The following is a 26847-nucleotide window of genomic DNA, read 5'->3' as shown; positions in this document are numbered from 1 at the left end:
TTCAATTTTTGCCATACATCCAAATGCCCTAGCCACAAAATAAAAGCCATTTAAAAAATTTCCCCTCCCCTTTTCTTTCATTTTTCAAATTTACTCAAATCCCACGCAGTAAATTCAGCATTTACATGGTTAACAGCTGCCAGGAAATCTTGGCTGGAGTGCCAGGGGTACATGGGCCTGAAGAATTGGCTGCATTGCCTCCTCCTTTATTTTTTCTCTAGTTGGTCTAAAGCTTTGCTCCTGGGAACCAATTTGCCCTCCCCCTTAGAGGAAAGAACATTACAAATGTCAACCTCTGTAGCCCACGTGAGCTCCTCTTTTGCAAGAGTTGGGCTCTGGAGGAGAGGACGAAAGCAAAGGCAACTCTCAGGCTGGATTTCCTCTCTCACTCTAGCCAGCAAGTAGCCAGGGCAGCTGCAAGCCTGTTCTTCTGGAGTTGAGCTCTCATTTTCAAAGTCTATGGGTAACTTTTCCCTCTCAGAAGAGGCAGCAGCCGAACTGCTGTTTTATGCCAGCCCTATCTCCAGAGCCATCCTGACACCAAGTGTTCAGCATCTCCTGCCCCTTCATCCTTCATTTTCCCAAACAGTCCTTTCACTGTATTTCAGAGTCAGGGTCCTTCTGGGGAAGCCCACTTCTGACTCTGCATTGGGGTCCCCCAGAACACCCACAGGTTCATTGATTCCTTATCAGGACTCACAGGACTCAGCATATAGTTGTACTCACAGCTAAGGTTTATTACAATGGAAGGACACAAAGCAAAATCAGCAAAGGGAAGAGGTGCATGGGGTGAAGCCCAGAGGAAACCAGGCCCAAGCTCCCAAGAGTCCTCTCCCAGTGGACACATTTAATTCTTCCAACAATGAATTGTGATAGCAGGTATGTAATCTTGCCTACCAGGGAAGCCTGCCTGACCTCAGGGGCCCAGGACTTTTAGTAGAGGTAGGTCACATAGGCACCCTCTGCCTAGCATGCACCAGAATTCCATACTCCCAGAAGGAAAGCAAAACCACATGGTTCCTACCAACAGTTTAGCACAGCAAGCCACTCTTTTCATTTAAGGAATGATAGAAACCTTCCCAAAATCTAGGTTCCCAGACTTATTGTCATATAATAATGTGAATAAAGTAATTTTTTTTTTTTTTTTTTTTTTACGTTTCCTCCGGTTGGTTTTAATGAATGGCAATACCACATCACATGCTACACCAGCTCAGGATGAGAATTTTCTAATAAACTTTTTCTGATACTAAAACTGCTTCCTTTCGTATCACCCAAAGGTCCACCCCAAGCTGAAGGAAGAGAAGGGCTGGATGAGCCCTAAGTTTCTTGGGGAAAATCTAAGTTGATATGTCCCTTCTTTGCAAGGAGATGGGGCAGGGAGAGTGAGTTCTAGCCCCCAGAGAAAGGACTAACAAGCAATAAACATGCTGCTGCATCCTTCTTAAGAGGCCCGCCTGCCCCTGACAGGCAAGTATACGCTTAACCCACAGGTATTTTGCAACATGGCGGTGGCGCATGCCGCTTCTACAGCAGCGTGCTGGGCTCCTCCCGGCTCCTCTGCCCGCCCGTTACCACCAGCGGTAGTGGGCCAGCGCGCGGTTGGCCTCGGCCATCTTGTGCATGTCATGCTTTCTCTTGATCACAGGGCCCCGGTTGTGAAAAGCCTCCAGCAGCTCCTGGGACAGCTTCTCCGGCATCAGCATCCGCCGGTGCTTCTTCTCCCGACACTCAGTAATCATCCACTTCACGGCCAGGAAGCGGCGACGCTGGTCGGCTAGCGGCACAGGGACCTGATAGAAATGGCCACCCTTGAGGATGGACACCAGCCCAATCACAGGCTCACAGTTTTTCAGTGCTTGGTGGAAGATGGTATAAGGGTTGCGTTCAATGGTTGCCTGTTCTTCAGCAGAAGCAGCGTGGTACTTCTCAAACTGTTTCCTTTTCACAGCTTCCAGAGTCTGTGTCATGAGGGATCTGGCCAGCATTTTGTTTCCTCCTTTCATCATCATGTTGGTGAATTTACTGATCACTGGGTCTTCAAACACAGAGCTTGTTCTCGTCGCAGGGGCAGCTTTGATAACCTGAGTCTTCCTGAGCTCCCTCTCATACTTTTCCTCCTCAGTCAGCGCGGCCAAGGGCTTGCGGTAATATCCCTTGTCAATCTGGGGGTCCTGGTATTCAGGACCATAGCGGCTCCACCTCACCTGGGTTAGCCCTATTAATCTGAGCCTTAAGAGCCTCTCACTCCGAGGTCTAAAGCGAAGAGTCAAAAGGAAACATTCGCTCTCCTATTATCAGTCGCAGCCTGGCGCCACCTTCGGTGGCGACGCTCGGTAATCTCAGCTGAATAAAATAATTTTCACAGAGTGAACACATTTGTGTAACCACCACGTAAATCAAGAAAAAAAAATTACCAGAATCCCCAAAGCCTCATTCATGTCCTCTTCTGGTCATAAATCCATCTCCCCAAGGGTAACCACTATTGTGACTACTAACACCATAATTTGTTCTATCTGTCCTTGAACTTCATATGAATGGAATCGTGTAGCACGTATGCTTTTGTGTCTCGCTTTTTTTCTTATCATGACATGTGAAATTCTCCCATGATGTTGTGCATAGGTTGCTCATTTTAATTGTTGTGTAGTATTCTTTTTGTGTAAATAAACAACAATTTGTTTATCCATTCTAATGTTGATGGAAATTTGGGTTGTTTGCAGTCTTTGCTATGAACATTCTAGTGCATATCTTTGGTGAACATACGAATACAATTGTGTTGGGTACACATCTGGGAGTGGAATTGCTGAGTCATGGGGTATGAATATATTCATTTTACTCAATGCCCCCACACATTATTCCAAAGTAGTTCTGTTTTACACACCCATGAGCAAACCCATGAGAGATTTAGTTGTTACCCATCCTTGTTAACATTTGCTATTATCTGTCCTTTTCATTTTAGCCATTCTGGTGGGTGAGGTTGGTATTATTACATTGTGGTTTTAATTTGTATTTCCTGTTGACTAATGAAATTGAGCACTTTTGTTATGCTTATTTGCCACTTGGCTATCGTCTTTTTTTTTTTTTTTTTTTTTCCGGTATGCGGGCCTCTCACGGTTGTGGCCTCTCCCGTTGCGGACCACAAGCTCCGGACTTGCAGGCTCAGCAGCCATGGCTCACGGGCCTAGCCACTCCACTGCATGTGGGATCTTCCTGGACCGGGGCACGAACCCGTGTCCCCTGCATCGGCAGGCGGACTCTCAACCACTGCGCCACCAGGGAAGCCCAGATATCGTCTTTTATGAAGGACTGGTTCAAGTCTTTTTCTCCCCTCTCTGTTGGGCTGTTTCCCTTCCAGTTTTTACCATTTTAAAAGCAGATCAAAAAGGCAGACAAAGGAAATAGGGATGGGGAAAAACTGATTAAATGTCGCTGCTGCATATCAGACACTGTATAGACTTATGTCATTTACTCTGTGTGACAATCCTGCTAAATCAGTATCATATCATTTTACAGATCCATTCACATTTCAAAAGAAATGAAGTGCCTACCATATTGCCCAGCACAATCCTTGGCGCTGGAGATACAATGAAGATCAAAATCAAGATGGTCCCTCCTATGGCACTTGCTGTGGGGGATAGTCAGGTAAAAGGCAGTTACAGTGCATCCTGTGGTTATAATAGAAGAAGCTCAGAGTTCTGTAGGAGCACTTCGATGGGTCCTAACTCAGACATGGGGAAGGCAGGACTCCCTGAAGCAACTAAAAGGACCTGGGTGACCAGGCACAGGATATGGGGTTGGAAGTGGTGGGTCGGGAAGATGAGAAACAAGGACGGAGTGGTAGGTAGACAGCAGACCCTGGGGAACCTGGTAAGAATTTTGGACTTATCCTGAGATTGGTAGGAAGGTTTTCATTGGTGGGATGACAGCATGAGATGTCCCAGTTCTGAAGAAGACTTAGCTAGAAGTGAGGTCACCTATGACCATGATCCAGAGCAGCAGGAACAGCAGCCTGAATGGGAAAGTATTGGGGGAAAGAAAGAAATGGAAGAGTTAAAGAAATCAGCGTAGGAATCAGCAGGACTCGGTGATTGATGTGCTGTTAGAGAAATCCAGCGTGGCTCTCAGGATTTGTCTTGGGCAGCACTTATGTTACACTGCCACCATCGACTCAGTTGCCCACAGGAGAGAACTGAAGTTCACAGAAGCAACTTGTCCAAAGTCAATCAGCTCATAAATAGTACAGCTGGGACTCAAACCCATCCCTGTTTGACAACTTCCTAATTCTATTGATTTCAGAATTTTCCTAGTCAAGATTGTCTGGAACAGGAGTGCACATGCTCAGAGGAAAGGCCATGTGAGGATTCAGCAAGAAGGTGGCCGTCTGCAAGCCAAGGAGAGAGGCCTCAGACAGAAGCAAACCGCTCTCTGTGATCTAGGACTGTGAGAAAGAACCAAGATGGCGGAGTAGAAGGACGAGCTCCCACTCCCTCTTGCAAGAACACCAGAATCGCAACTAGCTGCTGGACAATTATCGACAGGAAGACACTGGAACTCACCAAAAAAGACACCCCACATCCAAAGACAAAGGAGAAGCCACAATGAGACGGTAGGAGGGGCTCAATCACAATAAAATCAATTCCCATAACTGCTGGGTGGATGACTCACAAACTGGAGAACACTTGTACCACAGAAGTCCACACACTGGAGTGAAGGTTCTGAGCCCCACATCAGGTTCCCAACCTGGGCGTCCGGAAATGGGAGGAGGAATTCCTAGAGAATCAGACTTTGAAAGCTAGTGGGATTTGACTGCAGGACTTCAACAGGACTGGGGGAAACAGAGACTCCACTCTAAGAGGGCACACACAAAGTAGTGTGCACATTGGGACCCAGGGGAAGAAGCAGTGACCTCAGGGGAGACGGAAACAGACGTACCTGCTAGTGTTGGAGGGTCTCCTGCAGAGGCAGGGGGTGGCTGTGGCTCACTGTGGGAACAAGGACACTGGCAGCAGAAGTTCTGGGAAGTACTCCTTGGCGTGAGCCCTCCCAGAGTCCACCATTGGCCCCAACAAAGAGCCCAGGTAGGCTCCAGTGTTGGGTTGCCTCAGGCCAAACAACCAACAGGGAGGTAACCCAGCCCCACCCATCAGCATTAAAGTGGATTAAAGTTTTACTGAGCTCTACTCACCAGAGCAACAGTCAGCTCTACCAACCACCAGTCTCTCCCATCAGGAAATTTCCACAAGCCCCTTACATAGCCTCATCCACCAGAGGGCAGACAGCAGAAGAAAGAAGAACTACAGTCCTGAAGCCTGTGGAACAAAAACCACATACACAGAAACATAGACAAGATGAAAAGGCAGAGGGCTATGCACCAGATAAAGGAACAAGATAAAACCCCAGAAAAACAGCTAAATGAAACGGAGATAGGCAACCTTCCAGAAAGAGAATTCAGAATAATGATAGTGAAGATGATCCACGTCCTTGGAAAAAGAATAGAAGCAAACATCGAGAAGATGCAAGAAATGTTGAACTAAGATATAAAGAATTAAAGAACAAACAAACAGAGATGAACAATACAATAACTGAAATGAAAAATACACTAGAAGGAATCAATAGCAGAATAACTGAGGCAGAAGAACGGATAAGTGACCTGCAAGACAGAATAGTGGAATTCACTGCTGTGGAACAGACTAAAGAAAAAAGAATGAAAAGAAATGAAGACAGCCTAAGAGACCTCTGGGACAACATTAAACACAACAACTTTAGCATTATAGGGGTCCCAGAAGGAGAAGAGAGAGAGAAAGGAACCAAGAAAATATTTGAAGAGATTATAGTCAAAAATTCCCTCACATGGGAAAGGAAATAGCCACCCAAGTCCAGAAAGCACAGAGAGTCCCATACAGGATAAACCCAAGGAGAAATACACTGAGAAACATAGTAATCAAATTGGCAAAAATTAAAGACAAAGAAAAATTATTGAAAGCAGCAAGGGAAAAATGACAACATACAAGGGAACTCCCATAAGGTTAACAGCTGATTTCTCAGCAGGAACTCTACAAGCCAGAAGGGAGTGGCATGATATACTTAAAGTGATGAAAGGGAAAACCTACAACCAAGATTACTCCACTGGGCAAGGATCTCATTCAGATTCCATGGAGAAATCAAAAGCTTTACAGACAAGCAAAAGCTAAGAGAATTCAGCACCACCAAACCAACTCTACAACAAATGCTAAAGGAACTTCTCTAAGTGGGAAACACAAGAGGAGAAAAGGACCTACAAAAGCAAACCCAAAACTGTTAAGAAAATGGTCATAGGAACATACATATTGATAATTACCTTAAATGTGAATGGATTAAATGCTCCAATCAAAAGACACAGGCTTGCTGAATAGATACAAAAACAAGACGCATATATATGCTGTCTACAAGAGACCCACTTCAGACCTAGGGACACATATAGACTGAAAGTGGGAGAATGGAAAAAGATATTCCATGCAAATGGAAATCAAAAGAAAGCTGGAGTAGCAATACTCATATCAGATAAAATAGACTTTAAAATAAGAATGAGACAAGGAAGAGACAAGGAAGGACACTACATAATGATCAAGGGATCAATCCAAGAAGAAGATACAACAATTATAAATATATATGCACCCAACATAGGGGCACCTCAGTACATAAGGCAACTGCTAACAGGTGTAAAAGAAGAAATCGAAAGTAACACAATAATAGTGGGGAACTTTAACACCCAACTTACACCAATGGACAGATCATCCAAAATGAAAATAAATAAGGAAACAGAAGCTTTAAGTGACACAACAGACCAGATAGATTTAATTGATATTTATGGGACATTCCATCCAAAACCAGCAGATTACACTTTCTTCTCAGTTGTGCATGGAACATTCTCCAGGATAGATCACGTCTTGGGTCACAAATCAGCCACAGAAAATTTAAGAAAATTGAAATCATAGCACGCATCTTTTCTGACCACAACGCTATGAGATTAGAAATGAACTACAGGGAAGAAAACGTAAAAAACACAAACACATGGAGGCTAAACAATACATTACTAAATAACCAAGAAATCAAAAAGGAAATCAAAACGTACCTAGAGACAAACTACAGTGAATACACGATGATCCAAAAGCTACGGGATGCAGCAAAAGCAGTTCTAAGAGGGAAGTTTATAGCTATACAAGCCTACCTCAAGAAACAAGAAAAATCTCAAATAAACAATCTAAACTTACACCTAAAGGAACTAGAGAAAGAAGAACAAACAAAACCCAAAGTTAGCAGAAGGAAAGCAATCATAAAGATCAGAGCAGAAATAAATGACATAGAAACAAAGAAAACAATAGCAAATATCAATAAAACTAAAAGCTGGTTCTTTGAGAAGATAAGCAAAATTGATAAACCATTAGCCAGACTCATCAAGAAAAATAGGGAGAGGACTCAAATCAATAAAATTAGAAATGAAAAAGGAAAGTGAGAGAGTGGCATGGACATATATACAATACTAAATGTAAAATAGATAGCTAGTGGGAAGCAGCTGCATAGCACAGGGAGATCAGCTCGGTGTTTTGTGACCACCTAGAGGGGTGGATAGAGCAGGTGGAGGGAGGGAGATACAAGAGGGAAGAGATATGGGGACATAGGTATATGTATAACTGATTAACATTGTTATAAAGCAGAAACTAACACACCATTGTAAAGCAATTATACTCTAATAAAGATGTTAAAAAAAAAAAAAAGAAAAAGGAGAAGTTACAACAGACACCACAGAAATACAAAGCACCTAAGACTACTACAAGCAATTCTATGCCAATAAAATGGACAACCTGGAAGAAATGGACAAATTCTTAGAAAGGTATAACCTTCCAAGACTGAACCAGGAAGAAATAAAAAATATGAACAGACCAATCACAAGTAATGAAATTGAAACTGTGATTAAAAATCTTCCAACAGGGGCTTCCCTGGTGGCGCAATGTTGAGAGTCCGCCCGCCGATGCAGGGGACACGGGTTCATATCCCGGTCCGGGAAGATCCCACATGCCACGGAGTGGCTAGGCCCGTGAGACATGGCCACTGAGCCTGCGTGTCCAGAGCCTGTGTTCCACAACGGGAGAGGCCACAACAGTGAGAGACCCGCGTACCGCAAAAAAAAAAAAAAATCTTCCAACAGGGCTTCCCTGGTGGCGCAGTGGTTGAGAGTCCGCCTGCCGATGCAGGGGACACGGGTTCATATCCCGGTCCGGGAAGATCCCACATGCCGCGGAGTGGCTAGGCCCGTGAGACATGACCACTGAGCCTGCGTGTCCAGAGCCTGTGCTCCACAACGGGAGAGGCCACAACAGTGAGAGACCCGCGTACCGCAAAAAAAAAAAAAATCTTCCAACAGGGCTTCCCTGGTGGCGCAGTGGTTGAGAGTCCGCCTGCCGATGCAGGGCCCACGTGTTTGTGCCCTGGTCTCGGAAGATCCCACATGTCGTGGAGCACCTGGGCCTGTAAGACACGGCCGTTGAGCCTGCACATCCGGAGCCTGTGCTCCGCAATGGGAGAGGCCACAGCAGTGAGAGGCCCGCGTACTGCAAAAAAAAAAAAAAAAAAAAAAAAAATCTTCCAACAAAAAAAAGTCCAGGACCAGATGGCTTCACAGGCGAATTCTATCAAACATTTCGAGAAGAGCTAACACCCATCCTTCTCAAACTCTTCCAAAAAATTGCGGAGGAAGGAACACTCCCAAACTTATTCTATGAGGCCACTATCACCCTGATACCAAAACCAGACAAAGATACTACAAGAAAAGAAAATTACAGACCAATATCACTGATGAATATAGATGCAAAAATCCTCAACAAAATACTAGCAAAGAGAATCCAACAACACATTAAAAGGATCATACACCATTATCAAGTGGGATTTATCCCAGGCATGCAAGGATTCTTTTATATATGTAAATCTATTACTGTGATAAACTATATTAAAAAATAGAATAATAAAAACCATATGATCATCTCAATAGATGCAGAAAAAGCTGACAAAATTCAGCACCCATTTATGATAAAAACTCTCCAGAAAGTGGGCATAGAGGGAAACTACCTCAACATAATAAAGGCCATATATGACAAACCCACAGCAAACATCATTCTCAATGGTGAAAAACTGAAAGCATTTCCTCTAAGATCAGGAACAAGACAAGGATATCCACTCTCACCACTATTATTCAACATAGTTTTGGAAGTCCTAGGCATGGCAATCAGAGAAGAAAAAAGAAATACAAATTGGAAAAGAAGAAGTAAAACTGTCACTTTTTGCAGATGACTTGATACTATACATGGAGAATCCTAGAGATGCCACCAGAAAACTACTAGAGCTAATCAATGAATTTGGTAAAGTTGCAGGATACAAAATTAATGCACAGAAATCTCTTGCATTCCTGTACACTAATGATGAACTATCTGAAAGAGAAACTAAGGAAACATTCCCATTTACCATTGCAACAAAAAGAATAAAATACCTAGGAGTAAACCTACCTAGGGAGACAAAAGACCTGTATGCAGAAAACTATAAGACACTGATGAAAGAAATTAAAGATGATACAAACAGATGGAGAGATATACCATGTTCTTGGATTGGAAGAATCAATATTGTGAAAATGACTATACTACCCAAAGCAATCTACATATTCATTGCAATCCCTATCAAATTACCAATGCCGTTTTTTACAGAACTAGAACAATAAATCTTAAAATTTGTATGGAAACACAAAAGACCCCGAATAGCCAAAGCAATCTTGAGGGAAAAAAACGGAGTTGGAGGAATAAGACTCCCTGACTTCAGACTATACTACAAAGCTACAGTAATCAAGACAATATGGTACTGGCACAAAAACAGAAACATAGATCAATGGAACAAGATAGAAAGTCCAGAGATATACCCACGCACCTATGGTCAACTAATCTGCGACAAAGGAGGCAAGGATATACAATGGAGAAAAGACAGTCTCTTCAATAAGTGGTGCTGGGAACACTGGAGAGCTACATGTAAAAGAATAAAATTAGAACCCTCCCAACACCATACACAAAAATAAACTCAAAATGGATTAGAGACCTAAATGTAAGACCGGACACTATAAAACTCTTAGAGGAAAACATAGGAAGAACACTCTTTGACATAAATCACAGCAAGATCTTTTTTGATCCACCTACTAGAGTAATGGAAATAAAAACAAAAATAAACAAATGGGACCTATTGAAACTTCAAAGCTTTTGCACAGCAAAGGAAACCATAAACAAGATGAATAGACAACCCTCAGAATGGGAGAAAATATTTGCAAACGAATCAACGGACAAAGGTTTAATCTCCAAAATATATAAAGAGCTCATGCAACTCAATATTAAAAAAACCAAACAACCCAATCCAAAAATGGGCAGAAGACCTAAATAGACTTTTCTCCAAAGAAGACATACAGATGGCCAAGAGGCACATGAAAAGCTGCTGAACATCACTAATTATTAGTGAAATGCAAATCAAAACTACAATGAGGTATCGCCTCACACCAGTTAGAATTGGCATCATCAGAAAATCTACAAACAACAAATGCTGGAGAGGATGTGGTGAAAGGGAACCCTCTTGCACTGTTGGTGGGAATGTAAATTGATACAGCCACTATGGAGAACAGTACGGAGGTTCCTTAAAAAACTAAAAATAGAATTACCATATGACCCAGCAATCCCACTACTGGGCTATACCCAGTAATTCCAAAAGACACATGCACCCCAATGTTCATTGCAGCACTATTTACAATAGCCATGTCATGGAAGCAACCTAAATGCCCATCGACAGATGAATGGATAAAGAAGATGTGGTACATATATACAATGGAATATTACTCAGCCATAAAAAGGAACGAAATTGGGTCATTTGTAGAGATGTGGATGGATCTAGAGACTGTCATACAGAATGAAGTAAGTCAGAAAGAGAAAAACAAATATCGTATATTAACACATATATGTGGAACCTAGAAAAAATGGTACAGATAAACTGGTTTGCAGGGCAGAAATTGAGACAGATGTAGAGAACAAACATATGGACACTAAGAGGGGAAAGCGGCGGGGGGGGGTGTGTGATGAATTGGGCGATTGGGATTGACATGTATACATTGATGTGTATAAAATTGATGACTAATAAGGACCTGCTGTATAAATAAATAAATAAAATAAAAATTTTTTAAAAAAACATTGTCTGGACAACAGCCTTGAACAGCTTTGGCCAAAGCACACAGTTCCTTTGAAAGAAATATTAAGAACCTCTCCCACCCAATCCCCTGTTGCAGAGAACTAGTCACTATCCCAAAATTCAGCCTGGGTCATGAAAGTATCAGTAACCTGGGTTGCGAAACCTGAGTTCAAGTTCTGGTCCTGCCACATTCCCTACCTTCTCTGGGCCACAGTTTCCTAATCTAAGAATTAATGAGTTGGGCCTGTTGACCTCTAACAGCCATCTCAGTATCGTCTTCTAAGATTCTACATGTCTGGGGAGCAGGAAATGTGCTTAAACATGTAGGGTTATAGGCTAGAGGCATTCTGGCGACCATTTAGTTTGACTTTCTAAATGATATGTTATCCTCCTCTAATGGTGTCCCAGCTGTGACCCATGTAAGTTGGGGCGTGCACAGACCCATGTCACATTGATCAAGGCAGAATTTGTGACTGGAGCTGCAGAGAGGAATCTTTGAACACTCTCTAGGAATCAGTGTGTAATGAGGAATGAGAGCTGCTGTTCTAGAAGATGCTGGGAAATCACCAAGGTGTGTGTCACCCACAGGAAGCCAGTGGGAAGGTCGAGGGCCTCCACAGAAAAGAAATCAGCCCTGTGAAGTGTCAGGCATTCAAGATCAGGGAGGGAAGTGAATGTATGGCTGAGAGTTAATCCTGACTCAGCTCTAAAATGTGTTTCTGGTGCCACAGAAAAAGAATATATAGGGAAAATGAAGCAAGGGTTCAAGCCCTTGAAGACTTAAATATATGACATGACACTGTAAAACTCCTAGAAGAGAATATAGGTAAAACATTCTCTGACATAATTCATACCAATGTCTTCTTAGATGAGTCTCCCAAGGCAACAGAAATAAAAGCAAAACTAAACAAATGAAACCTAATAAAGCTTACAAGATTTTGTACAGCAAAGGAAACCATAAACAAAAGGAAAAGACAACATACGGACTGGGAGAAAATACTTGCAAATGATACAACCAACAAGGGCTTAATTTCCAAAATATACAAACCACTCATACAACTCAACAACAAAAAACAAACAACCTAATCGAAAAATGAGAAGACCTAAATAGACATTTCTCTGAAGAAGAAGGCATTCAGATGGCCAACACACTCATGAAAAGATGCTCAACATCTCTAACTATTAGAGAAATGCAAATCAACACTAAAATGAGGTACCACCTTATACCGGTCAGAATGGCCATTATTAAAAAATCTACAAATAACAAATGCTGGAGAGGGTGTGGAGATAAGGGAACCCTCCTACACTGTTGGTGGGAATGTAAATTGGTGCAGCCACAATGGAGAACAGTATGGAGGTTCCTCAAAAAACTAAAAATAGAGTTGCCATATGACCCAGCAATCCCACTACTGGGCATATATCCGGACAAAACCATAATTCAAAAAGAGTCATGTACCAAAATGTTCATTGCAGCTCTATTTACAATAGCCAGGACATGGAAACAACTTAAGTGTCCATCAACAGATGAATGGATAAAGAAGATGTGGCACAGGTCTTCCCTTGTGGTACAGTGGTTGTGAGTCCACCTGCCGATGCGGGGGACGTGGGTTCGTGCCCTGGTCCGGGAGGATCCCACATGCCGCGGAGCAGCTGGGCCCGTGAGCCATGGCCGCTGAGCCTGTGCATCCGGAGCCTGTGCTCTGCAGCAGGAGAGGCCACAACAGTGAGAGGCCCACGTACTGCAAAAAAAAAAAAAAGAGGATGTAGCACATATATACAATGGAATATTACTCAGCCATATAAAGGAACAAAATAGTTATTTGTAGTGAGGTGGATGGACCTAGAGTCTGTCATACAGAGTGAAGTAATTCAGAAAGAGAAAAACAAATACTGTATGCTAACACATGTATATGGAATCTAAAAAAAAAGATGGTCAGAGGAGCCTGGGGGCAAGACGGGAATAAAGATGCAGACCTACTAGAGAATGGACTTGAGGATACGGGGAGGGGGAAGGGTAGTCTGGGGCAAAGTGAGAGAGTGGCATGGACATATATACACTACCAAACGTAAAATAGATAGCTAGTGGGAAGCAGCCGCATAGCACAGGGAGATCAGCTCGGTGCTTTTTCACCACCTAGAGGGGTGGGATAGGGAGGGTGGGAGGGAGACGCAAGAGGAGAGGATATGGGGACATACATATATGTATAACTGACTCACTTTGTTATAAAGCAGAAACTAACACACCATTGTAAAACAATTATACTCTTAATAAAGATGTTTTTTAAAAAAACCCCAAAAACCCCAAAACGATACATGCATCCCTATGTTCCTAACGGCACTGTTCACAATAGCCAGGACATGGAAACAACCTAAATGTCCATCAATGGATGGACAAAGATGTGGTACATATATACAATGGAATACTACTCAGCCATAAAAAAGAATGAAATAATGCCATTTGCAGCCACATGGATGCAACTAGAGATTATCATACTAAGTGAAGTCAGAAAGACAAATACCATATGATATCACTTATATGTGGAATCTAAAATGTGACACAAATGAACCTATCTACAAAACAGAAACAGACTCACAGACATAGAGAACAGACTTGTGGTTGCCAAGAGGGAGGGAGGGGGAGGGTTGCATTGGGAGTTTGGGGTTAGCAGATGCAAACTATTATATATGGGATGGATAAGCAACAAGGTCCTGCTGTATAGCACAGGGAACTATATTCAATATCCTGTGATAAACAATAATGGAAAAGAATATAAAAAGAATGTATATATGTATATAACTGAATCACTTTGCTGCACAGTAGAAATTAACACAACATTGTGAATCCACTATACTTCAACAAAGTAAATTTTTTTAAAAAAGAATTCAAGCCTTTCGCCCCGTTGCTCCTCTCCCTCAATCCCTTCAGAGCACCTTCCCAGCTCTCTGCTCCCGCAGCATCAGCGTGAGTATTGTTGCCTTCATCAGGCTCAGAGGGTGAAGGGACTTGCTACAGTCCCACAAGAGAAGACAGAAAATGCCCTGAGTTGTTCAGAGTAAAGCAAGATTATGTCTGGTCAAGAGATGGGGGGAGACTTTGTGAAAGCAGCACCTTAAATTTCATCAGTAAGAATCTGTCAACAAACATGTATGCATACCCACTCTGCCAGGCTCTATACCTCCCCTGAGATGCAAACAGGAAGGATGCAGACTTGGACCATTACCCTCCAGATCAGAGGAGGTGACAGACAAGAAACATTCAATAACAGTGTAGTGTGAGAGGCTCTGGAAGCCCAGAGGAGGGCTATTAAAGCTCAAGCCAGGCATTCCAGGAAGGCTTCCTGGAGGAGCTGGTGGTTGAGCTGACTTTTGAAGGACAGGTTTGAATTATCCAGGTAGAAAGGGGTGTGTGTGAGAGAGAGGGAGGTATTGATGCCATTACAGTGTTTTGTATGGTCCAAAGCCCTTATCCATCCATTATTTTATTCAGTGTTGATATGATATTGGTTGGGAAATTCACAGATGAGAGTTTTTTTGGACCTCCTGACCCTCGAGGGACTAGAATGGGAGGCTACCCTCATCATTACCGTAGGAGAATCAGAGGCCCTCACTTGACAAATACACTGATTATGGAAGGAATCTTCTCTGGTGCTGGGACTCTATCCATGATCCCCCTCAGTCTTTCTAGTAACATGGGACATGGGTGGAATTTTCTCTACTTTATCAAGGAAGAAACCAAGGCTTAGAGAGCATTTTCCATTGACACTTGTGTACTTAATGACTAAGCAAGGGCTCAGCACCTTTAAACACTTTCTGGATTAAGGTGAAGACTACATTAACAAATAGTCCTCCTGAAGCAATGTTTTCTTTTACCGCATCTGTCTGCTGTACACAGGAGGAATTATGATGATGCCGACGATGTACCTCACCCACTCCCTGTTTAATCCTGGTTGTTCAGCTACCATAACCCAGCAATATTAATGACAATGAGGTTGTTTTAATTTGGCTATGGATAATTAAAATCATGCCATTTTTGTGAGCTTCTCCCATGATTACTTAACTCGTGTCACAGCAGAGCTGATGATGTCTAGGGCTTAAGCACAACGTCAGCTTGATCCTTCTAGTTGTACTTCAAACAGTGATGCAGAGATGTGGGTACAGAACTTTGCCAGAACGCCCTAAGATTTCCAGGAAGTGCTAGTAGATTCCAACACATACTGTAGCTCCCAGGTATAGGGGTCTATGTGTTCAAGATAATTTATTACCAGTGAATCACAGTAGAATGTGGAGATTGTGAAGGACATGTTGTAGTTCAGAATATTGTTTTGATAATCAGCTTTTTAAAAAATTAGATAGTTTTAAAAGTTCCCTTGTATCTAAAATAGAGGTTGCTCTACTATGAGGAGAAAAACCATAGTCGCAAATTTTAGATGAATAGGAAAACTACCATTTAATTCTGGAGAGGGGAGGGAGACTTTATTTATTTATTTATTTATTAGAAATTAATGTGTAATTTACATACAGTGCAATACACCTTTCTTAGTAAACATTTCCCCAAGTTTTGACAAATGCCTATAGCCACATAACCACCACCACAATGCAGGTATAGAACAGTTCCATCACCCCTCAGATTTTCTCCTGGCTCTTTATAGCCAAGCCCTCACACCACCCTGAGCCCCGACAACCACTGATCTGTTTTCTCTCCCTATAGTTTTTTTTGTGTGTGTGTGGTTCTTTTTTTTTCTTTAACACCTTTATTGGATTATAATTGCTTCACCATGTTGTGTTAGTTTCTTCTGTTCAACAAAGTGAATCAGCTATATGTATACATTTATCCCTTCCCTCTTGAGCCTCCCTCCCACCCTCACCGTCCCACCCCTCTAGGTCATCACAAAGCACGGAGCTGATCTCCGTGTGCTATGTAGCAGCTCCCTATAGTTTTGCCTTTTCTGTTTTTCATCATAATGGGATTACACAGATGTAGCTTTTGAGGGACTTTTCACTGCATACTTTTTCATATCTCGTTAATTTTTTACCATGTGTGTATATTACCTATTCAAAAAATAGATACTATTTTTGGAAGGTAAAAATCATATTTCTAAATAACTCATGTTAAAGAGGAAAGCCAAGGAAAATTATAAAATACTTAGGACTGAATATATGAAAGCATTAATTAAATGCGTTTTTGTATTATCACACACAATGGAAGTAATCAAAACACATGTATGCAACAAAAGTGATACCTGGAGAAAAATTCATAACCTTAAGTGCACTCATTAGAAAACAAAAAAAATTTTTTTTAATATTTATTTTATTTATTTTGGCTGCATCGCATCTATGTGTGGCACATGGGACCTTCACTGTGGCATGCGGAATCTTTTCGTTGTGGTGCGGGGCTTCTCTCTAGCTGTGGTGCTCGGGCTCCAGAGCTCTAGAGCACGTGGTTTTAGTTGCTCCACAGCATGTGGGATCTTAGTTCCCCCACCAGGGATCGAACCTGCATCCCCTGCATTGGAAGGAAGATTTTTAACCACTGGGCCACCAGGGAAGTCCCCCCAAAATTTTTTTAAAGAACCTAAACCTATTTTAAGAGCCAGAGGGGAAAAAAAGGTAAACCCAAAGAAACTAGAATATAAATAAGATAATTATTGAGTAATTAATGAGTAAAGACAAAAAAGTAAATGGCAATAATAAAAATACATATGATTTGTATATTGATGCACAAACCAACTGAGGGTGGTGGAATGAACATTGGACTTAACACCTTTGAGCCTCAGTTTCCTCACTTCTCTGATGGAGGTAGTAATACCAGCCTCTGCCCAGCAGTTGGTAGGACTTCCACCAGTAAGGATTTATTTGGCCGTGATAGCACTTCCTTTTCCATGTGCATCGACATAAAAGACCATTACAGTGATGATTATCGTGTGCCATTAGGGAAGTTTCTCATCAAGATATTACATCTGTGTTCCCTTACCTGAATTTCTTTCTTCTCTCCTACCTCTTAAATCTCTTCTCTCCTACCTCTTAAATCTTTCCTTTCCTCCTCTGCTATTGACCTATGTTAGCGAGGCACTCAGAAGAGGGACACTGGGGCCTCTGAACTCTCGGTCAGGCCAGTGGGAGCTCACACCCTGGATTCTGGACCGTCTGAGATACAAACTAAAGCCCTGTATTCGGAGGCCAGGGTTTCCAACCACATCTACCTCCTTCTAGCTGTGTGGTCATAAGCTAACCTCTTAATCGTTTTGAGTTTTGTGTCTGTATCTATCAAATGGGATCATAATAATGCCCATACTATAGGACTGTTATGAGAATCAAATGAGATGATACATGTGAAAGTATTCTATAAATTGCAAACTGCTATAAAAACATCAGTTATTATGGCAATTACTGTTATTAAACTTGTTCACCAAGAGTATACCCCAAAAATACTTCCTCCATTCTAATATGACTTCTGTGCCTGTGACAGTTGGATTGGAATGGTAGTTCTTCAGAAGCCAGATTAGATGTCTGGCTTCCTGGGTTGGCTGGCCAGCCACCCAGCAATACTTCAGTGGATTTCCCAGCTTTTCAGGTGTGTGGTTAAAGAGACTGCAATGGAAACTTTAGGGAAAGGGTTAAGGTAGAGAAAAGAAGGAGGAATTTTGTTGCTGTTGTCGTGAAGAAAGTTAATTACTCTCACCTTTATTTCCTAGGTTCTCAGATAGCCTGAACAAAGGAGCTTTTACTGAAAGGTTAACAACTCATATATAATTCTTTTTTGTTCATTTTTAAAGCTTTTTTCTTTTTTTACACAACATAGTGATTTGATATTTTTATACATTACAAAATAATCACCACGATAAATCTAGTAGTTACCATCTCTCACCATGCAAAGTTACTATGATATTATTGACTATATTCCCTGTGCTGTATGTTACATCCCTGTGGCTTATTTATTTTATAACTGGAAGGTTGTATCTCATAAGTTCTCTCACCTATTTTATTCATCTCCCCCAACCCTCCAATATATAATTCTTTTTCTAAAGCTTCTATAGACTAGATTGCAGTGCTGTTCAATAGAATTGTAACGCAAGCCACAAAGGAAAGCCATACATGGAATTTAAAGTTTTCCAGTAGCCATATTAAAAAAGAAACAAATGTGATTGATTTTAATAATATTTTATTTAACCCAGTGTATCCAAACTATTATTGGTTGAACAATATAAAAAAATTAGTAGTGAGATATTTTACAGTCTTCTTTCACACTAATCCTTCAAAATTTGAGATTCATTTATAGCCCATCTATTTGGACCTGCCACATTTCAAGTGCTCAGTAATCACATGTGACTTGTGACTGTCATATTGGACAGTGAGGACTAGGGCTTAGTTAGGCTTGAAGAAAGTAGCCTCACTTCTGAAGGGTAGAAAATATGGTAGGAATCTAAAAAGTTTCTTGTAGAGCACAGTCAGGGGAGAAAAACGCATAACAGATTTGGGTTCAATCAGTCATTCATTTATCCAGTATTTATTTATCTAGCACTTACTTTGTACCAAGCACTGTGGTCTTGGCTCTGCAGCCGATTCACTCAATGACTGTGGGCAAGTCATTTCTCTTCTCAGGGCCTCAGACTCCCTGTTCCACCTTTGAGAAAATTAAGATACCCATATAGGAAGGAGAGAAATGTTTGTACCAGCTGGAGGAAAATGCACCTGGAACTCATTAGCTTACTTGGTGGAGTTTTGACAGGCCATCAGTACCAGTCACTTTCATTGGTTGTTTGATGAACCTCTCACAATCCCTTTATTATTAATGTCAAAACTTAATCGACCCCATAGGAATTTACGGGAGGACTTAATCATATAACTCTTATCCATGGAAATGGTGATTTGTCATGTTGATGGTGTCACCCAGGACACTGAAATCTTCACCAGTGTCTTATGGACCACACTTTTAAGGAGGTTCTAAGGAAGAACTAATAAAAACAAATCATAAATTCCTTTGTGACACGAAGTGCTTTAGAAATGCTAAGTAGAACGTGTCTGGGGGATGTTGCAAGTAGAACGTCTGTCTCAGAACCGTCATCAAGGCTTGGAAATAAAATCACATTCATTAGCTTGTAGGTGGCTATGACTTAGAATGACTGTAGCTTAAATAGAAAAAGGAAATGGAGCTACACTTTGTGGTAACAGGGTGGCATCAGCCAAACAGCTGGGCTACCAGGTGAAATCAGTTTTCAACTTCCGTGTTGGGAGAATGATCCTTGCACGTATTTAGAAGGAGAGAGAATGACTCAGAAAATACAAGTGTTGGAAAATTATTGAGATAATAATCAGACCATTAGGTTTCATCACTTGTGGTTGCAGCCCAAGCCGGGACTGGTAATCAGGAAGCATGGAGACAAGCAGGCATCACAAGGGCTACCACAAGTTCAGGTGGTAAGCATGGAAAAATAATACCTGACATTGGTACCTGGCCTTTTAACTTTACAAAGTGCTTTCACAACATTGTCTCACTGGAGCATCACAACAGCTCTTCCTGGTAAGTTGAGGAGACAGAGGCCCATGGTGAATGGCAAAGATGTCTCTAAGTGATGGGTTTTTGTTGTGTTTTTGTTTATGATCACTACATCTTCCTAAGCTTCCCCAGAACAGAAAAGTGGCCTTGAATTCTTATACAACTTGGGGCATGTGAGGCGCTTCTTAGAAGACTGTGTGTCTAGAGAGATCCCAGCAGTTAAGCAGACTTTCAGTTAACTGAAGAGAACTGAAGCATAGAAGGCAGTCATCCTCTATTCTCTCATAAATGTGTTGACTTTTCACTTTGGATGGGATGGAAGGAAGGACAATAGCTGTTCTCATCTACTCTATTTCCACTGGTGTCAGCCACAAAAGATGTAGGATCATTGCTAAGAAACACTTCCCTAGAACTGAACATAATGGACTTTATTAGAAAGGAAAAAATATTCTAGATCTCATCTTATACATAACAACCCTTTCTCTTTCCAACGTACTTTATAAAACTTTTTCAGACATATCTCAACTCATACGTGTAGCAATTCCACAAGTAGAGAAAGTTATTACTTCTTGCATACAGTGCTCTGTTGAGTTAATGAATAAATGAATCTCCAACTTACAGATGAGAAAATTGAGGTCCAAAGAGTGGGGGACCCAAGACTGAATCCTTTTGAATTTTCTGAGTTCAAGTCTGATCATGTTCCTCTATGAGTTCTCCCTTGATATCTGGTTTCAGAACCTGCACTATGGCAAATCACTGGGGGAAACAGTCAGACTTTCCATGATGTAAGGATGTGGGGGTATCTCAGGCCTCTCCAGTCGTTCCTGACCATTATTCACTCTCTCTGGAAGAGCAGTAAAAAGGTCAAATTGGCATTCTGCTTCCCAAACAGCCCAAGGCAGAGTGAAGATGGCAGTGAACAGAAGCCAAATTTCTAATCATCTCATCAGAAACCAAAACAGAGGAATTAATCCATGAGCCATCAATCACAAGTGTAAAATGATGCCAGCTTGGCAAAGAAAGTGGAGGAAATACATACACACACACACACACATTTAACCCCACCCCCCCAGCCCAAGCAGCTCCTGGCACTGAAATCCCAGTTTATGGGACAGATGTCTCAACAAGGAAGACTGTGCTTATTTATTCTCCAGGAATTTCAAAAGTGAAGAGAGAAATCTTAAAAGAAGTTGAGAGCTCCATGTGTTTATTAGTAGGCCTCAAACGAGGAATGATGGTCGGTGGTGAGGGAAAGGATGTGATTTCTATAAATCCAGAGGTTTTTGGAGAAATGATTTCTTTCAGGAAGGATCCAGGCACTACTGGACAACCTCTGCCCCAAAGGGCAAGCATCTCCTTCTCAGGAATTTTCTAGAATTCAAGTCTCCACACTGAAAGGGCCCTTAAATTGACCATCTAGTGTAACCCCCTTGACCCCAGCTGGTCTGCCAACTGTCTCCAAAACATTTCTGTCGCGGTCATTGAGCCTCCACTTGTCCTGCAGTGGTGGACAAATCCAGCATCCTTTGAAGTACTGTTTCTCTTGATCTGAGTTCTGGAAAGTGTGGCCCTTATGTTGAGCTAAACCTGCCATTCAGGTGCCTCTACGTTAGAGCTCATTCCACACACAGCTAATCCCTCTTCAACGTGACAGCCCATCAGCTACTGAATACCTTAATCGTGATGCTTCTGTCTCATGCAGCCAAACATCTCTACACCAAGTAACTCCAGTCAGAGGGTAGTCCCTGAAAACATTCCAAGAAGAATTGGGTTTGCAGACCCATTATCATCATGGCCATCCTCCTGGCCAAATTTCAGAATTGAGCTGGACTCCAGAGATAGTCTGAACTGCAGAGAGCACTTCCTCTTGGACGGTTACCCAACGCCTACCTCTGACCTCAGAAAAATGCCCACTGAGAGGGGAGGGAGTGCAGGATGGAAAGGTGGTCTCTGAGCTCAGGGAGCTTTAGAGCTTTAGAACTGGTAGGATCCACGTCCTGAGACTGTTCTGGGTAATCATGGCAACAGGCAGCATTGTGTCAATACCTCAGCGCTCTAGCCATCAGGGCCTGGCCCTGGCCTGTGCCTGTGGCTGTGGGCCCAGCAGAGGGCAAGGGGCTGAGCTCTTGAGAGGGTCCCTCAGGGCAAGCTGGCTCTCCCTCCTGCAGCTCAGGCTGCAGCCCCATCAGGCCCACTCTTGCCCAGGCAAAGTAGTTGTAATTTAATTTATACTCTGCCAGGAGCACGGCCTGCCCATCCTGGGCCTTGAGTCTCTCGAACATGGGTTCTATAACCTCAAGAGAAAAAACATGCCCAGTAAATGGCCAGGGATTAAATGGGTGAGGCCATAGCACAGGGGAAGTGAGAGATAGTAGGATGTCAGCTATGCTTTGCCCTTTGACTTGAAGCTCCCTTCCATTGAACATCCACAGAGAAACATCACAAACTCAACCTCCTCCTTCTTGGATATGAGGAAACAGGCTCAGAGAGAGGGGAGGTGACCCCCGCACCGCCACCCACCCAACAACAAGGGCACACAGAGCCGCAGAGGCAGAGTCTGAGAAAGGCCCAGTACCTGCCCCCTGGAGTCTGGAGCAGCTAGTCCTGTCTTTCTAAGGACCTACCTCGAAGGCTCTCTAGCAGGAGGCACTGGATACAGTGCCCCCTTTTCTCCACCCAGTCCCCACAGATAGTGTGCAGGCTCACAAGCACTGCGTTTTGATTTCCCACCACGATCGCTTAAGTCTCACACTGCACATGGACTGTGGGCGGGGGCCCAGTGCTGGATCCCAGCGACGCGAGACCTCAGCCCCCTGGCCTCACTTTCCGCATGTAGCCTGGCCTGGATTACTTAGTCACCAAGCTCTCTTTTCCAGCTCTAACTTTCCGTGATGGTTCTGTGGTAAAGACGTCAATTTGATTTTATTTAAACCAACTTTCTCCAAAATCTTCTGACCTCCTTCTCCTCCCTGAGGAACTGCTGTTGTGAGGCACACAGCCTGGGAGATCCTGAACTAGACGATCTCCAAGGCCTCTTGTAATATATCCCATCCAGAGATGAGGTAGCCTGATGTAGGGAAAAGACCAGGGATTTGGAGTCAGACAGACCTGGGTTTGAATTTCGGCCCTGTCTTTTCATAGCTGTGTGGCCTTAACCAAGTTACTTAACTTTCCAGACTTGGATTTCCTCATCTGTAAGATGAGCATGATAGCACCTACTTGTTAAGGTTGTAGGTTACTGAGAGAATTCAGTGAGATAACAGATATGGAGTATCTAGTACAGTGTCTCACACATAGGAGACCCATAATAAATATCAGTTCCTTTGCCCCATTACTCCTGACACTCTTCTTCAATCTCTCAACCCCACGTCCTTCAAACCCAGAGCCAGCCACTGGCAGGGCCGAGAACGTAGCAGGAGGTACGCCGAGTCGCAGTCCCCACATGACTCTGGCCGTGTTCCCTCAGTTTCATAGAAGGACCATACCCCAGCAGGACCGAGGCGAAGGGGCCCAGGGGGAGGTAGCAGAGAATCCTGACCTTCTTTGCCAAGCAAGTGTGTCCTCTCTGCCTTAGGCAACCAGATGCTGTTGTTGAAAAGAGAAGACTGAAGAATGCTGTCAAACTGTTCCAGAAGAAATGCCTACTGTCATAAATCCACTACCTAAAATACTAAGCCCTACTCAAGTCCCAACTTGAGGTCAAAGCCTTGGCCTGTCTGCCTGGGCAAGAAGCTGAAACAAAAGCAGTGCTCTGAGTGATGGCAGCAAAAAGGGCAGGATTCAGGATGGCTCCTAGGAGCCTTGACACCAGGACAGCCACAGCAGAATCTGCCCTTGGAGCAGAGCCACCGCTTGACAAACAAGTCAAGCACCGGGTTTGTGCCAGAAACAGGGCTTGATCATGGTGGAGGAAGCCAGGAGTTTGCAGGGGAGGCAAGAATGGCCATGGAGCTTGGCTCTTCATAGGAACTGAACAGGCTGGCTGGACCAAATGCATTGACTCTGCAGAGGACCCTGTTTTTGTAGAGCTCCTTTCTTCCTCCCTTCCCACGGCAGGGCAGTGTTAGGAGAAATAGTGTAGGCCTTAGAAACGGAAGTGGCTTCAAGTCTTACTCTGCCTTTGCTAGTTTCGTGACCTTGAGCAAGTTGCTTAACCCCTCTGAACCTTAATTTCCTCATAGGTAGGATGAGGACCATTAACCTTACCTCTGAGAGTAGCGGCAAAGACTGAATGAGCTAATGTAGATGTACCCTGAAGTGCGGCATGAGTAACTATGACATGGGGACAAATATTTTTTTAATTCTAATAGTTATATGTTTATTTAAATACGCATTAGAAAAATAACTAACATACCAAACCATTCTATAGATATTGATTGGTAGACGGCTAAAGTAGGTATATAAGTTAAAGAAAACAAGAGAGTTGATTTAAAGAAAACGAGAGAGAGGCATGGACATATATACACTACCAAACATAAAATAGATAGCTAGTGGGAAGCAGCCGCATAGCACACGGAGATCAGCTCGGTGCTTTGTGACCACCTGGAGGGGTGGGATAGGGAGGGTGGGAGGGAGGGAGACGCAAGAGGGAAGAGATATGGGAACATATGTATATGTATAACTGATTCATTTTGTTATAAAGCAGAAACTAACACACCATTGTAAAGCAATTATACTCTAATAAAGATGTAAAAAAAAAAAAGAAAGAAAACTACTAAGTAGATAATGGTATAGCTGGTGTGTAGACATGGCAAAACCCATGAACGTGCTATATGAGTGACTGAGGAGTGGGAAGCTGTACAGAACTGAACACAGTGGCTGGCACATGGCAGGCTTTGGAGGTCTTTTCTCCTTCTTTCTCTTCTACTCCCAAGAGATGAAGGAGAGTAGGGAAAGTAGGAGGAAAGAGGGAGGAAGCAAACCTACTTACTTATGACCTACTTGACTTGTATGTCTATTTCAGCCCCACACTTCTTGTTCCCAAGTTTCCCTCTATGTAGGAATTGCCTCCTTACCTCTGTTACCTCCCAGATGCAGATCTTAGCTGTTCCACTAGAACATGATTTTTGCCTTAAGTCTTCTGATATAATCAGGTTTTGGAAGCTCTAACCACCTATACTAAATCCTCACAGTTCAGTACGTCCTCCTCTGGCGCTTTGCAAGAGATAAACGTTTTAATGGATGTGAGAGAGAAAGAGACAGAGAGAGCACGAGAGGAGATGGGAGGAGAGGGAGCAGAATTCAGGAGGGGGAGGCTGTGGGGCTGCAGAGTCAGATCATGGCTCTTGAGTCTTTGGGACTCTCCGGAGTTGTCTTCCTGTTTCCTAAATGTTTTTGTTTTTGTTTTTTCTCTTGAGGAAGTGGAAATTCAGAGAGGGGAAGTGATTTGCTCAAGAAAGCAGCAACTTAAACCTGGATATCTCAATTCTTGGTCCTATTTCTTGCTTTCTCTCATAATGGGGGCTCTGGGCTTTACAATCCTAGGAGAACCAAAGCAGTTCTTAAAAAGAAGCTCTGCTGTTCAAAACAAAACAAGAGCCAAAACACTGGGACGAAATATCTCTAAAACCCATACTCTCTCAGGTCAAGGCCCGGCTTTTACATAGCGCAGGTGAATGGGCGCTGGAGAAAGAATCCCTGCCTGCATGAAGATTTCACCACGTGGAGCTGGGGGGAGGGGCACGTGACCCCAATGTCACAGGCTCTCGCTCTTCCTACTGAGATTTAGGAGGTCTTCTTAAGTAAATGCATTTGCTGTATGGCTGTAGAATAATTTCCAGAGACGTTATATGATTTTTTAATAATTTTCACCAGTTAGATGTTTGTGTTGCTTGGGGGGAGTCCATTAAGTTCCCCACACCACCAGTCACACAGTCACTTCTCTCATGGTGACTCTTTGCTCCCCTTATTTCAAGGATTTTTGGTATGTATATGTATAAAGTACATATACATAAAATATATATGTATATATACATATATATACACATATGTATATATGTATATATACATGTATATATACATTACATAAAACATATAATAAATATATATATATATATTTTAAGACAATACACATCTATCAGAATGACCCAGATCTAGAAAACTGACAACACCAAAGGCTGGAGAGACTGTGGAGCAATGGCAACTCTTATTCTTTGCTGATGGGAATGCAAGATGTCACAGCCACTTTGGAAGACAGTTTTGCAATTTCTTACAAAACTAAACATGCTCTTACACTGAGGAACTGAAAATTTATGTCCACACAAAAACCTGCACACGGTTGTTTATATCAGCTTTCTTCATAATTACATCTTGGAACCAACCAAATGTCCTTCAGTAGGTAAATGGATAAATACACCGTACATGAAGAAAATGGGATATCATTGGCATTAAAAAGAAACGAGCTATTAAGTCATGAAAAGACATGGAGGAAATTTAAATGCATATCACTAATTTAATTTAATTACTAATCTAATTACTAATGCAACCTGCAAAGGCTAAACACTGTATGATTCCAACTACATGACACTCTGAAAATGACAAAACTATGGAGACAATAAAAAGATCAGTGGTTACCAGGGACTGGGGAGGGGTAGGATGAATAGGCAGAGCACAGCGGATTTTTAGGGCAGTGAAGCTATTCCGTGTGATACTATAATGATGGCTACATGTCATTATACGTTTGTCCAACCCCACAGAGTATATAACACCAGGAGTGAACCCCCATGTAAACTATGGACTTTCACTAATTGTGATGTGTCAATGTAAGTTCATCAGTTGTAACAATTGTACCCTCTGCTGGGGGATATTAATAGTGGGGGAGGCTATACATGTGTGGCGGCTGAGGGTATATGGAAAATCTCTGTACATTTCCCTCAATTTTGCTGTGAACCCAAAACTTCTCTAAAAAGACAAAGTCTTAATTTTAAAAAGACAACACATATATGACAGACACTACTAATTACAAAGCTCGTATCCTTTCTCTCCATTCTTACTAACAGAACCCCAGTTTTACATGAGGTGGCAATATGTCCCAGCCTCCCTTGCAGTCAGAAGTGACAGAGCCACACAAGTTCTGAGCAATGAAATGTAAGTAGAAGTAAGCTGAGGAGGGTTAC

At 42.5% G+C, this 26847-nt stretch overlaps 1 protein-coding gene across 1 annotated transcript in view; it reads right to left on the bottom strand.

Annotated features, from left to right (window-relative positions):
• Window positions 1-1159: 1159 nt before the first annotated feature.
• LOC309973524 (small ribosomal subunit protein uS7m-like) overlaps window positions 1160-26847 on the bottom strand; it is a gene marked incomplete at its 5' end in the record, with an annotated part of 44949 nt that continues 19261 nt past the window's right edge. The window contains one exon of the mRNA XM_082857812.1: window positions 1160-2288. Coding sequence (XP_082713938.1) covers window positions 1569-2288 — 720 coding nt within the window. The 3' untranslated portion in view covers window positions 1160-1568. The remainder of the gene's footprint in view (window positions 2289-26847) is intronic.

The sequence above is a fragment of the Leucopleurus acutus genome (assembly GCF_964270905.1).
Source record: "Leucopleurus acutus genome assembly, chromosome: 16".
In the NCBI taxonomy this organism is placed as follows: domain Eukaryota; kingdom Metazoa; phylum Chordata; class Mammalia; order Artiodactyla; family Delphinidae; genus Leucopleurus; species Leucopleurus acutus.
Note: the sequence above shows the minus strand (reverse complement) of the source record. Positions and strands in the feature narration are given on the sequence as shown.